The sequence below is a fragment of the Panulirus ornatus genome, chromosome 61 (genome assembly GCF_036320965.1).
Source record: "Panulirus ornatus isolate Po-2019 chromosome 61, ASM3632096v1, whole genome shotgun sequence".
In the NCBI taxonomy this organism is placed as follows: domain Eukaryota; kingdom Metazoa; phylum Arthropoda; class Malacostraca; order Decapoda; family Palinuridae; genus Panulirus; species Panulirus ornatus.
The window spans coordinates 7,548,850-7,564,083 of NC_092284.1; the positions used below are offsets into that span (position 1 = coordinate 7,548,850).

General features: G+C 37.6%; 1 protein-coding gene across 4 annotated transcripts in view; it reads left to right on the forward strand.

Annotated features, from left to right (window-relative positions):
• Positions 1–15,234, forward strand: part of LOC139767422 (cytoplasmic aconitate hydratase-like) — an 88,476-nt gene that overhangs the window by 22,434 nt on the left and 50,808 nt on the right. For 3 of the 4 annotated variants that reach the window (XM_071696788.1, XM_071696790.1, XM_071696789.1), the window contains exon 6: positions 8,981–9,868. The exons of the other annotated variant lie outside the window; for it this stretch is intronic. In XM_071696788.1, the coding sequence (XP_071552889.1) occupies positions 8,981–9,868 (888 nt within the window). The remainder of the gene's footprint in view (positions 1–8,980; positions 9,869–15,234) is intronic. 4 annotated transcript variants of the gene reach the window in all.

The following is a 15,234-nucleotide window of genomic DNA, read 5'->3' on the forward strand; positions in this document are numbered from 1 at the left end:
TATATCTCCTGCTCGCTTGCACTCCTCTACAAATGACACCCATACATGCTCATTTTTCTTTCAGTAGCGACGTAGCTTCCTCATCCGACTACTTGCCACTGTCTATCATGTTTCCGCCCTCTGGATGCCACTTGCTACTCATGCACATGTGAGCACTGCTTCTCCAAATACCTCCCATTTCTCACCCACATTCCCAGCTTCATTAACTCATCTTTTGCCATTCTCCACTTAATCTGATTTGGTGTCTCTTCACATAAGCCTCTTTTCCAAGCCTACCCACTTTCACCACTGTCTTTCCACCCATATCATTTCTTTTCCTAAAGCCTTGACAAATCTTCACCCTCACCTCCGCCAAATGATTATCAGGCATCCAACCATCTGCCCCTCTTGACACATTCACATCCAAAAGTGTCTCCTTTGTATGCCTGTCAGTTAATGCATGGACCAGTAATGCCATTTTTCCTCACCCCTTACTCATCCATGTGTACTTTGTATGTTTCTTTTTTTTCTAGACCAGATACTCCCAATCATCAGTCCTTTCTCAGCCCATAATACCACAAGAATGTTCACAAACAGGAGATAAGTGAAACTGAATATTTTCTGTATTCCCTGGGTTGGTGTCTCAGAAAGGTTTCTTCTTTAGGTGTTTGTGATTTCATCTCCTCCAATCCTTCATTTTACAAATCTTCTTGTTATGCAAATGACTTCTCCATACCAGCGTTGTCCACTTCATCAAAATCAACTTCATTTGTGTAAGTGACAGTATTATGTTTAACCCTGTGGGACTACTTATTCAAACATTAGAAGTCATGGACTTGGTCTCATAGGAATTTCTTCCAAACTCCATTCAAGCAAGATGATATGTTCAGTTTGCAACCCAGCAGTGCTTTTGATAGCACAGAGAATGTTGAAGTCCCACCAGAATTGCTTGTTTGTTTGCTTACATGTAGGCATTCGCTGAGATGCTTTAAGAGAATGTGTGCTGTATGTACAATGCCTCAGATGTAGCAATCTCATCTTAATCCATGGGCTGGATTGATGCAGTTGTGTTTGATGGCAAAAGTACAACCTTGGGAATACAAATTATGGGATGAGCAGGGGCTTTGTCCAAGAGCAGCAAAATCTTACTGTTCAGTTTTTCTTTGCTCAATATTCCATTCAAGCTGGGAAAGCACAAATTTTGAAGTACTGACATTGTTACCCAGGCTTCCTTAGCAGTGCACCAAACGACGACGTTGCATTGTAATCTAATCCTTTAAAATCCATAGTGTCCTGGAGTGATACATCTGTACTACAGAGGCTAATGCTTGAAATCTATAGTGTCCTGGAGTGATACATCTGTACTACAGAGGCTAATGCTTGAAATCTCTAGCAGGATTTCCATTGAATAGCAGAGTGAAATGGTTCTTGGTGGTTTAAAATTGTAGTGCATTCTTTTCCCCCTCATGAGACAAAGGGCTTCTGCAGCATTCTCTTCCAATATGATCCTGCCTCACCCACATTGAAATCTGCTTTGGAAAGTTGCCATCCTTTCTGAGTTGTTTGTACTGGGCTGGGAAAGCTTGAGCCACTTCTATATCTAATCAAGCTGCTTCACCAGTCAGCTTGATGTTTTGTGAATCAAGTTATTAATTGAAGCATTCAAACTACCCACAGACATCTGGCTCTCCCTGAAGGAATGTTGCACTGGTTCTGATCACCACTCCAGATAGCAAATAGTTTCTTCATTTGCTCCATGCATCTGTTTCTGTTACACCTTGTTCTTGTTGCACTTAACGGTGTTCACATTATTCGCACAGCACTTAATCCAATGTTATTTCCATTGGCATGAATTGTTTTGATGGTCGTAGGAGCAAAGCCAAGTGCTTCCGTAACGTCTAATGCATGCTCAGTGGCATCTAAATGGTTTGAAACATTTGATTTTTCTTTGGATGATGATGATCTTAGATTTTTTGCATCTTGAAGTCTCTTTGATGTGGGCAGGCCTCATTGTTGAGGGATTAGTCATGAGTAATGATAAAAGCATTGATGGCAGTACTCCAGGGAGACACATTGGTGACCTAAGGGTGATGCAGCATGGAACTACACCATTGATTGTTTTTCATGATACTATAAAGTAGTGTACTTGGTGCCATATTCAAAATTTAAAGTGCAGATTTAGATTTTTTGTCCTTTAAAAGTGGAATATATTGATTTAGTGTAAATGTCTGTCTGTACTGAGAAAGGACTGTAAGGTGGGACAACTTTAAATGATTGCTTTTATCTTAAATAACTGTTTAGCTGTAGGAAAACTTGCAAATTTGTGTTGATATATTACAACATTCTTAAGAATTTTAGTGAGAAGGTAGGAAACATGTACTTTTTAGAGATGATAAAGTTTCAATAGTAGGGCATTATGAATATAAAGAAGTAGAAAAATCTATTGCCATGGCTACCCCTTTGAGGGAGTTCCAGTTGGGAACAGGCATCAGAGATATAGATAGATAGATAGATAGAGAGATGAGGAGTACATAGATTCTCATCGAGATATGTGTTATGGAATATTTATCAGGAAGTTCCTGTCTCATGATGTTCCAATTCTTAACTTTATGTATATCAACATGGAAATGATAATATTGTGCTGTACTTGGGAAAAGTGATTGTTGCTCAATATTAATTTTGTGGTAACTGAGGACATGGAAAGATCAAAGAGGAAGTAAGATTTATAGGGAAGATACAGTTGTGTGACCTTCATCGTGCCAAACGGTTTCTTTCAGAATATGAATTAGAAAATGAAATTCTATAGTTTATAGTACAAAACATTATTATGGAAGGTTTTATGATATCTACAGTGTGCTATTGATGGTGAACATAGAAAGAAGATAGGAAAAGTATAAATACAAACCAAAGAATAGGTATGTACTATGCTTGCACAACAGCTAGTCAGCATTTGAAAGGTACGAGAGAGTTGGGTATAACAAGATACAGGAGGAGATCTAACCATGTACATACAATGGGATTTTGCAGTGATAGCAGGGTTAGAACATGGTTCACTGCATGTCTTGTGCCTTGTTTGATGAATTATACTGTTCTGCAGTTTTAAAGTAGTCTGTTTTGGTTCATCTGGGACTGATAAAAGCTATGAAAAACATTGTCATGGACAAGGCAGGTTAAAATTCAACTTTTTTTTTTTTCTTTTTTTTTTTTTTTCTTTCATACTTGTTCACTCTTTCCTTCATTTGTGAGTTAGCGTCAGGAACAGACAAATTTGGTCTCGTTTGGCTGTTGTCTATAATGCACTAAAACCACTTGATGATAGAGATTGCATGTGAGTGAATGAGGCTATTTTTTTTCTGTTCCTTGCACTACCTTGCTATGCAGAAAACGGCAAACAAATATGAAAAAAGGGTTTATATTCGAGACATTTTTTTCAAAGCTTTATCAATTCCATGTGTGAACTGTTGGTTAAAAAGTATCTGATTAAGCTGAAGGATTAAGATAAGGATTTTTAAAGATGATGACTGTATGTGAGGAAATGAATGAAAGTTGCAGAATTGTAATGATGTTGGGGGTTACTATGACCCCATACTTTTGAGATGGCTTGTGAAGGAAAGATTGTCGTTGGCTTTTAATAAGGCTTGATCCATATTAGGCATACTGCCCTGGTGAATTGTCTGTTTCTGCTCACGAAGTATATGGAAACACTAGACAAGCCACTTTAATTAATGATCAGTAAATCATTGAAAGAGGAAAGAGTGCCAAGAAAATGGGAGAGAGTGAATGTCATGTATTTTTAAGAAAGGAGATTATGGAATTGTACTGAACTACAGACAAGGGCTTCTGATGGGTGTGGCAATACTATGTTGGTAAAGATAAGAAAAAGCTAAACATGGAGAAGGAGAAACTACTGAAGTGAGAGACGTGTACTTATTTAGAGAAAAGAGGTCATGCATAATATATCTTTTAACACTTATGTGATAGAGTGAGCTTTGGATGGATGAATAATGCATTCTTAGACTGCCAGAAGGTATTTGACCCTGTCTCACACAGAGTTTGGTAAGGATGCTGGATTTTCATATTGGAATAAGGTTGATCAAAAATTATGCTGGTGGAAGTGAGCAGACAACACACATGAGTTGGGGTTATCAGGTTTTTTTTTTCAGAAAATGGTTGCTATTCTTGACTTGTGTGACTGCTGTGCCAGGAGTACATTCATAACTGAATATGTTTGTGGTGTGAGAGAATTAAGGAATGACAAATACTGGAGTAGATTACAAAGTGACATAGACAGGCTCCATTGGTTTTTGTACATAGTTGAAGATGTTGAACCCAAGCAAACACAAAGTGAATAGAATTCTGTTACAAACTTTGTACCCAAACTCTTGCCAGAATTGTGAAAGAGGTAGGTTGTCCACGAGTTGATAATGAAATTGTTATTAAGTTCATGGATGTGAAGAGCTCAGTAAAGTTTGTGCAACTTTTATCATACTTAGATTACAATGATCTCCAGTTTGATCACCACACATATAGAAACATGTTCAGGTATAAAATGTCCATAGGAAGGCAGCAAAAATGGGACCTGATAAGAGAGCAGAATTAGAGAGAGAGGTTGGAAAGTGGAAAAAAAAATAAAAGAATAACATGAAAATAAACTTGAAATTTCTAATCCAAATTGACATTGTCAGCAGCACTTAGGTCTTAGAAATGCACAAAGCACAAAGAATTTAAATGAGCAGCTTGATGGAATAGATATACAGCATTGTTATAATATCAGAGTTGTGGAATGATAGAATAAGGCAAGTATAGAAACTCAGAATGCAGACAGTATACAGAAGTTTAAAAAATTTGATAGTGACAAAGGTGGTTCAGGAGATGGGACTCCATCTTGGAGAACTCTCCTCGTTCTGCATAAGTAGTAATTGAGTACCTACTTACCTACTAGCAGCTATGACAGTCTTTTGTCATTAGGCAAGGCTTGTGCTTCGCACTTATCACACATCTTGCTTTAATAATAATGCCGTTTTTCTCCTGCTGCTACACGCATTGTATGATTGTTGATCCTGGATTCATCTGGAATTGATTTTAGGTATATGCCATGGCTTTTTTTTCTTTTTTTTTTTAATATTTCTGCTTAATACAAAGCATATTTGTAATTCTGCTTCGTGGTACATTGAGTAACTTTTCTGCCTTTCTTGATGGGCTTTGATTTTTGTTTGATATCTTTTTGCTCTGTCCCAAGGTGTTATTGCAGATTTAATTACTTTGTTTTTCTTCTTGGACACTTGAAATGAATGCTTTGTTTTTTGATACCATTTGGTTGTATAGATTGATGTGTATCATTCTCTTCTTTGTAGTTTGTAGAGTTTGAGTTCTTTTATCCTCTCACAATAATTTGAATGCTTTAGTCTGTTGGTTTTACTTGTGAAGTGTTTCTGAATTCTTTTTAGCTAATGTTTTTTGCTCTATACCCTGAGAATGACCATATAATACAAAAGAATTCATTTGCTTTGTACTTACATATTAAAAAGCTTCATGTGATCCTTGAAATCTATCTCTTTATAATGTAATTTTCATGTAATAATCCTCAGTTATTCCTGGGGATGGGGAGAAAGAATACCTCCCACGTATTCCCTGCATGTCGTAGAAGGCGACTAAAAGGGGAGGGAGCGGGGGGCTGGAAATCCTCCCCTCTCGTTTTTTTTAATTTTCCCTCAAAGGCCCAGTCCTCTGTTCTTAACGCTACCTCGCTAATGTGGGAAATGGCGAATAGTATGAAAAAATACTAATCCTCAGCATTTGTGTACATTACTTTGTCTCGCATCACCATCGCTTAGCTTTCCTGACCTCTCTACAATGTTGTTGAGGGTGTTCCATTCTTTTGCCTCACTTTTTCCTCCATTTTTGGCTGTCTGACTATTCTTTGCTTTCTTCTACTATTCCCTCAATTTGTTTGAAGCATACTCCACTAAATTCCAACTCATTTTTAAGTTTCTTTGCCTGCTAAAGTACCTCCTTTAAATTCTCATTGATTTTTCTCCCATGATTATTTGCATTACTTCATTTCATGTACGGTATACCACTTTCTGTTCAGAACCTTTTACTATACTTGGCACTCTTTGTATGCCATACTTCATTATTTCCAGGCAGATTCTGCTTCTGGACACTCTTTATCTCTTAACATTTATAGATCTATATTTCTTTGTACTGTGTCACCTTTTCTGCAGCTTGCACATGCAGTGATACACACCTCCATACCAGCCTCAAATAAAGCATTCTTAAATTACTTCCTCACCACTTATTGGCCTTACCTTGTACCATAATGAATCTTCTCAGCTCTTTATTTAACTTCTCGAGGAAGGTGTTTCATGTTTTCATTCCTCATCTTTTCAACTCGTACCTTTCTCAGTCTAATTCACATTTCTAGTCATATGTTGCCCACAACTAAAGAATTAACAACATAGCACTGCCATATAATCTGACATACTTCATGCCAACCGTCTCTTAGATTGCTCATCATGTGCAATACGAATCACTTTTGTCTCCCCAGCGTCTGTGCCACTACATACCAGAAACAAATCCTTTATGCTCCTGTCTTCCCAAAGGCCATTTCTTACCAGAAACAAATCTGTTATACTCCTATCTTCTCAATGTCTGTGCCATGTGTATTTACAAACATCATTTTGCCTACTGTTTAAAGTGCACATTTTCAACACTCATTCCTACTTACGTTCACAGTCCTTGTACAATATTCTTTTATTCTTTGTCATTAATACCTGAAATTTCATAGCTGCATATCAATTTATCCCCCACCCATTCAGTTCAGGTCATCCATCATACAGTTTTACCCTGGATCTTTGTGTTTTGTTGCTTATTAAAGTTCTTCCAGGAGAACCTCTTTAACCACTTCTTTTCTGTCATGGCAGAATATGCATATATGCAGCCAATACAAATAGCCATAAATGTCTTGCATTTGAACTTTGTGATGAACAATCTTGTGCTGACACATTTGCAGCTCAGCACTTTTTCAAACGAATCATCCTCCAGCGGCATTGCCACACCTTTTCTCGCATATTGTCTTGTGTGCCAGATTTCACTGCATTCCTCAACCTCTCGTCCTTATCCAACTCATACCTAGTATGGACTGTGTCTGTATGAATAGAGTGGTGGATCAGTGGAATAAGCTAATAGTTAAAAGTGAATGCAGACAGTATAAAAAAGATAAATGGGCTCCATGAGTATACTATTTTCTGCTGCTGATTAGGTTGATGAATGTTGATAGTATGGTACCTGGGCACAGCTACAGCAAGGTTTTGCCATTATGGAGGGCTAGTACACAGCTCTTGCCATATAGATTGCCTGATGAACAACACTGTTTATCTCTGCTACCTCGTACATTGTATGATTAATTATTGGTTAGGCTCTTGTTCAGAACTGTTTTAAACCAATTATTGAAAAAGAGAGAGAGTCATGTAATTTCCCTTGTTAGAGGGAAGAGGGCAGATATCATAACTCTCAAGTACGTAAAGCATTTTGGTATATTAATAATGATTAGTTTTTCAAAGGAAATTGTGATAGATTCCTTGAAAAACAAGAGGCTGCTAAAAACAAAGAGAATAGGTGTGAAGAAATATTTCATACAGTAAGAAAACGGTCAGCAACAAAAGAAGAATGCCAGGTGTATTATATGTAGTTTGTACAATAGCAAAGAAAGAGGAATTAGAGCCCTTTGATGCATAAATTCTCTTGATCGTTGCAATACATATATAGTAGGTTATTGCGAATACCCTCACACGCACACAAAAACAAAACTTGTGAATTAGTACAGGTAGATCTCCAGTCTTTATTCTTTTGAACTAAGTAATTTTTGAATTGTGGAATTAGTTTGTATTATAGATGTTCATGGAGTTTTTTGTGTTATAGATATTGATCTTTCCAACAGGTTTTCCAGTTTTGAAGTGCTATATGTATGTAAGATATAAACTGCACATGTATACAATATGGAACATTTTAAGAAATGTACCTACCCATTATTCTTTATTATCTCTGCTTTTGACAACCATAATGCAGATTGAGGTAGAGGCTCATTTTTACATTAAAGCTGAATTGATTGGGGTTGGCTGCATACAAACCCACAGAAGTGTGGGAGAAGAGTACAGAGCATTACCACCACGAATTTAAACTTTCGAAACTCTTCCCCTATTGTGGCAGGAATTTTGAATGGGCTTGGACTTGGATTTTTAATGCTTTTGGACCATGGGCATTTAGACTGGGGATCTTTTACTTGTGTATGGAATGTTGATGAATATTTCTTGTTGGACAGTTGTCACAGATTAGAAGGCAAGGACACCATACTGTTTGATTTAGAAAGAAACCTAAATCCTTCATTAAGAGTTGTTGTATGAGATCAGTTTTTGTTGCAAATATATAAGATGTAACATTTCTATAAGCCTTGTGTACTGCAGTGATTTCTTGACTTAACTTCATTTGTTTTCTTTCCTGGTTAGTCTTCTTTTCAGCTTGCTTGACATGGCTTGTGAATGTTATGGGAGAGTTTTTTTTGTAGTAGTATCACGGCATTCAGTTACATGGATTAACATTATATCTAAGTTAGTAGTCTGCTCAGATCGTGTACAGTTGTAGAGCATTTGCTGTTAGTGGTCATGGAAATACAAATTTGCTCTTAAAAAGAAATTTTCAGAAAGGAATTGAGTTGAGATTTTTTACTGGAAGATGTTAGACATTCTGGCATGGATAATTGTTGTGGAATTTCAGTACTTCATTTTAGAATGTTTTCTAGAGTGTGTTTATGGCTTTGATGGTAGATTTGAAATTTCACTGTAGGTGTGAAAATTATGTTCTTGACTGTGGCGAAGTTCATGCATGCATATGGCAACCATGAACTTAACTATGTTGCTTATTCTGTATTGCTGTTGTGTGACCTAGAAGTAAGGACGTATATATGAGGCTGAGGCAGCATCTTGACATTGTCTCTCCCCTGCAGACGTGGAGTTAACGACCCAGGTGGTGGGGGCACTTTCAACAGCCAGTCCTGTGGCCGTTGCATGAACTATGGCCATTCAGGCTGTATGTCAGCCACCTTAGGAGGGAGGCGGACCATTGGTCACCCAAAATCCAGATTGCATCGTTCACGTGGGCCAGGCTCACAGGGATCAAGGTCACGTCCAACCTCCCCACTGGTGCAGTCCCGACCTTCTAGTCCTTTAGTGTATTCTTCCTCACCTGTAAATCTTCCACAACAACCTCTACAGCAGCAAGTGTACCTTATGCCAACTAGTGCACCTGTGTCGGGGAATGTGATAGTGGGTCTTCAGCAACCATGGCATGTCCATCCTGCAAGCCCCACCACTACGCACCACCTACCCACAGTGGTGACACACATGGCCATAGGCGAATCATTAGGAAGTGTGCCAAATTATCAGCAACAAACTATTCAGTATGCACCTATGGTTCCTGGATACCACCCTCCAATGTACCCTGCCCCACACCCTGCCCAAATAAATAGGACACAGCACCCTACAAATTACTACGTGGGTTCTCCATACATACAGTGTCATAGTAGTAGACCAGGTAGTCGCCCTACCACTCCAGATCTTTGTCAGATTCCAGACTCGGAGAATCATCAAAGTGTAGATATGGAAGACATTTCCCTTAGACCATGGGGACTGTGCAATTCAAGACTAAAGCCATCCAAAAAGCAAGAGAGTGTTGTTGATTCACCCACCAGTATATCGGAGACTTCTAGTGCGAGTGATGTAACAGTGACACCATCATTAAGATTATCATTCTCTTCGTTGCCTTCGCCTCTTGATGTGCCAGGGATCCCCATTCAGGATGAAGTTTGTCCTTTCCACGAGCGCCAGTCTGAATGGTTAGCATTTCCTTCATTGCTAGTATTTTTTATATATTAAATATGTTGATAAATGTTATTAAAAGGTCTAAAACATTTAAGTGTTTAGATGTAACTAAGATTTCTGATAAACCCAAAAGTAATATGTTCTTTTTTTTTTCTAGTGAAATCTGTGTTGTCATAGTTTTCAGTAGTTAAGTTTACTGAATTGTGTTGCTGTTCATTAAGTATCAATGTACATACATTACATGGTTCACATTTGTAACACCTTATTCCCAGTGACCCTGGCAGGCTTTACTTATGAATCTGCTTGTCACAGGATTTTTCTTGGGTGGCTCTTGTCACTCTGAATGTTTAGATTATAGTGAAATTGAAGTTTCAAGAAAATCTGAATTGAAGGAAAGAGCATGTTTAGAATTATATTCACAGTTTTATGTGAATTGAAGTGGTTTCAGATGGTGAATTTTTGTCGATCAACTCCAGTAAGTTCATACAGGTTGTTGAATCTATGACTGCTGCCCATGACTTTCTTGGTAATGGTGTTTGGTATGAAAACGCTGCTTGTTCATGTTATTGTCCATTGGTGAGCTAGAATATAAGAAATTGTTTTGTAGTACCTCTAAGATATGCTAGTATTAAGGTATATTCCTCTGTCCACTTGATAGATTGAATTGGGATAATAATTTTTGTCATTATTTCCTTCTTTCTCAGTACCATGAGGTGGATGAGGAACATACAGCTTCCGAAGTCACTTACATGTATCTTTAAGTGATGTCCAGTATGTTGAAGTAGATTATACACCTCATTATTTATAAAGTTCCTCTGACTTTTTATGTTTTGATTTGTTACATTTTACCAAATATTTAAATCATATAGATTTTTCAGACCTCATTTTACACTGGTATCACTAGTAAATTGGCTACATGTCTCTTTTCCCTTGTTATTGGACTAGACTAACTTGGTATAGAAGATGGATTTATTCCTAGAAAAGGCCATTTAAAGTGAAATTGTTCAGTGAAGAAAAGCTTCTGCATAAAAAGTGTTATGTTATGGATACCCCCTGGATTAACTATTCTCAGTTTTAGACAGTTTAAAAGAACAAGACATTAAGAATATGTAAGGTACATCAAACTGCTGAAAAGATATAAGAATAAGTAATATCTGCTAATACCGGATTTAATTTTCAGCTAGAGGAATAGATGGTGAAGGGTGAGTGTGGAGCATTACATGTTAGTATGAGGAGCTCTGCATTGGTGCAGTGATGGTTCCCATTTTAATAGAAAACTTTAGATATGTATAATTCGTAATTTTACCAATTATGGGTGATTTATGGTTTTGGTACTATTGATTTGGTGCACTTTAGCACAAATGTGGGTGGCTTTAAAGTTGTGACTAGTTCTCGCCTAGGTTTTTGCAAACGGATTTTAGACGATTTGTCGCTGCCAGTGTTTGGCACAGCTACAATGATGGATGCCATATTAGAATTGATTGCTTTAGTATTCTTGTAACTCACAGGGAAGTTGAGAAAATGTCTTCTCATGCTCTTGTCAGTTTTTCAAGACCTCTTTGGGGGAATGATACTTGAAGGCTCCTCATTTGGCACAGTAGTACTTTAGGAATACAGCCTTTGGCTTGATGTATGTATGTGTCATTTGTCATGTGAGAGGCCATTTTATTTGTTTGATATTGCAGTTCTTACCCTACTTTCTGCTGATTGTTTTAGTATAGGTTTGTTGTGGTAGTGCTTTTCAGCAGTATGATGGTTATAATGTTAAAAGCCAAATTGCATTGGTAATCTTTGTAAGAAAAAATTAAAGAACATCTATGTTGGAATTCATTAATTTTTTCAGGGTCTCTTTAGGGGAATAACAGTAACAGTACAAAAGGTTAGATAAACAGAAATTAATTTAGAAGGTTCTACATCAGACCTACCTAAACTGAGGCTCACAACTTGTGATCTGATATGTGACCTCATTCGCAGGTCAGATGATAGTTGGTCAGGTGTAGAACTTTGATCCTCAGTCATTGGTGGGTCGAATGAGGACTCTTGTAACTCCTTTAGTTCTCTTTACAGAACTTTACTCTTCTTTTGTCATTCGCATTGAAAAAGTCTTGCAAGTTAAACAGAAACATGGTAAGACTTTTTTTCTATGAGCTGTGAAAATTACAAAGTAATCTGGCTTTTAACATGACAACCGTTAGTAAAATGATGCCACCTGTTCCCAGATTAAAGTCACCTTGAAGCAGTTGGCAGAGAGCTAAGTGAGAACTAAAGTATCAGTAGAATGATACGACAACCTCTGATCTGATGAAATGAGTAAGGTTACGTTTTACAGATGGTGGGGCAGGTACTAAACTGTGCTTCTTAGTTATTGGTGAGTTAGGTGAGGAGGGCCTCATGTAGTTTTGTTGAAATAACCCTGTATACTGTTAATGGGTTACTTCTTCGTGGGAAAAATGTTTTTGTTTTTTCTGTGAGTAATGAAGGTTTTGTCTTCTTACTGGTGCCATTGTGGATCAACATTAGTTATGTAAAGGTATTGATTTTGTTTGATTTGTAACTGATTTTTTGTGATATTTATTTCTTCATCTGTTTCCTAGGTCTGTTTCCTTGCCCTACCTCGCTGATGCAGGAAACAGCGATTATGTATAATAATAGTAATAAAAATAAGTCTTCTTGGTTCAATTTGTCTCGTGTGGGAGATTTTAATAATCTGATTGTTGTATTGAAATCATGTATAAGTACACTAATGCACCAGACTGGCATAACTTTCCGAAGACGATTGCTGTCAACTTATGATTTTTATATGCCATCCATAGAGCCAACATGTATTTCACTTTTCTCACTCGGTGGATTCCTTGCTTTTGCTGTAATCTTGGCTGGAAGAGAGCTTGACTGATTCCTAGACCTGTGTGTTTTGTCTCTGTTCCTCTTAAATGGCCATATATTGGAGGATGACCTGACAGTGAGCACCACATTCAATGACCTTTCTATACAGAATGTGGAGGGAGTTTTACACTCTTGGAGCCCAATCTCTTAAATGTTTTCTACTTTCTGTAAACCTTTTAAACTTTTATATGCTATCCACATTTACCAATCATCTTTCAGTTTATTCCATTCATCCACCACTCTAACTTCAAAGGTACTTCTTTAGGTCTTTTTTTAGCAAGTTTCTTGTATAGTTTCATGTTGTGACCTCTAGTTGTCCTATCCTTACATCTTTTGAAGAACTGATCACTGTCTACACCGTCAGTCTGGTTTGAAAATGTAGTTGAAATCAGGCCACCTTTCACTCCTCTCTTCCAGGGTTGGCAAGTTTAAGGCTTGTAGCCTTTTCCCATAACTTTGTTTCTTTTCATACTTTTTCTCTGTCTCCCATATTAATGTGGTAGTGCCAGGAACAGATGAAGAACTGGCCCCATCCTCTCACAAGCGCCATCTAGCTGTCATGTTTAATGTACTGAAATCACAACCCCCTATCTCTGTAACTCAGCTCCTTTAATTGTGATGGTCTTTGTGCTTCTTTAGGTCTGGTGACCAGACTTGAGAAGCATATTCTAGTTCTGTCTGTATTTGGGGTATGAATAGCTTGCTAGATATTTCCTTATCCATATACTTGATAGCTTTGTTCTGATATTTACCAGCAGACAATTTATGTCCTTTACTACTTTCCTTATATGAAACTCTACCAACAGGTTAGGGATGGCTTAAAAACTGCTGAGCAGAATTAGTTTTTTCTAACTAGACAATTCAGTTGTGGACTAATCAGGCCTCCCATAGTCTGTCTTTCTCATGCAAACTCGTGTATGTCCCTGTCACACTCAGAATCTTGAAGCATACAGTGTCTGCAAAAAGCCTTGCTCTCCCCCCATATATTTTCATAGGTGATGCTCTTAGGATGGAAACAAACATATGATGCTCTTAGGGTGAAATCATTGTACATGGTCACTAATAGTAGTGAACATCAGCAACTTATCTCAGTGCACTTCAGGCTGTCTTGAAGGAACACTGCTCTTTCTCGAATCTTCTAAGCTGCTAGTGGATTTTAGGAATTCCAAATATTTTCATAGGTGATACACAGCTAAGATTTTTGCTGGGTACAAGCATATGATGCTCTTAGGAGAAATAATCATTTGAAGTCACTAAGAGTAGTGTTTTTAATGATGCAAGCATCAGCAACTTGCCTCAGTTTGCCTCGCTGTCTTGAAAGAAAAATGGTCTCTCTAATCTTCCAGGCTGCCACTTCATTTTGGGAATTCCACCCATGCTTTAAGATGGTTGGCTCTTACCTATCTAAAAAGGAGAAAGCCTGACTCTCATCTGGAAGCAAAAGAATGTTGGTACACTTGAGATTTGTAGGTGTATAATTTCCTTGGAGAAAAATTAGAGGTGAACTGATATATGTATTTGGTAGTTGTAACTACTAGGGATGGTTGTGGGAAAGCTAAAGACAAGTGGAGTCATGCAGTGAAGAATGATTGAAGGTGCATTAAAAGCTTTAGTCATCGTTAATGTTATTTTGTGCAGTGAGCACAAGATTCTTGAAAGTGATACCATCTGTCTATCTATATCTCTGACACCTGTTCCCTTTAAGAACTCCCTTGAGAGGGTGGCCACTACAAAAGGGTCTCCATAACTGGTGAGTGTCAGTGCCACTTCTTATCCTTTTGTGCCTCACCTTTAGCGGGTCACCCCCCTGCAGAGGGCAACTTTAGCACAGTGTTTTCAGAAGCTCAAATCTTACCAAAATATTGATATGAAGTTTTACTTAGTCAGGACAGCTTGAAATATAAGAACTAGAGATGAACTTCTTTTCTAGTATTGTTGGAATCAGAAGAATAGAATAAATGATAAAGATATGAGAAACATGTTTTGTGAAGTAATTGCCAGAATTATGTTCGGGTAAAGTCACTGAAAATAGTATGGTCACAACTATGTGAAATAGATTAGATGAATAGATAATGGTTTTTTATGCAGCCAGTTAACTGAAAATACATGTTAGAGGTATTACAGATACTTCAGAACTGGGAGGTCATGATACTTACTGGATAACTCATCATACAAGAGCATAAGTTTAGGGTGAATTAGATATTTCCATATTTTTACATATACAGGGTAGCAGATATGCAGTGATGTTCTTGGAGTAAATAGTATGGTTTGTACTAGTGAATTTGATTGAACATTGGGATGAATAGTTATAGTAATACAGTAGTTGACATATCATGTAGCCTAATGGAAAACTGAGCTGATTGCTTGCCTAGCTATTCACTTGTTCTCATATCTATCTGTGGTGATGAACGGCAGTCCATGGCGGAGGGGCAGCAAGGGGTAGGAGGTATCTGTGATGGAGGTGTGTCAACAATTAATGGCCAAACTTCTGTGTGAG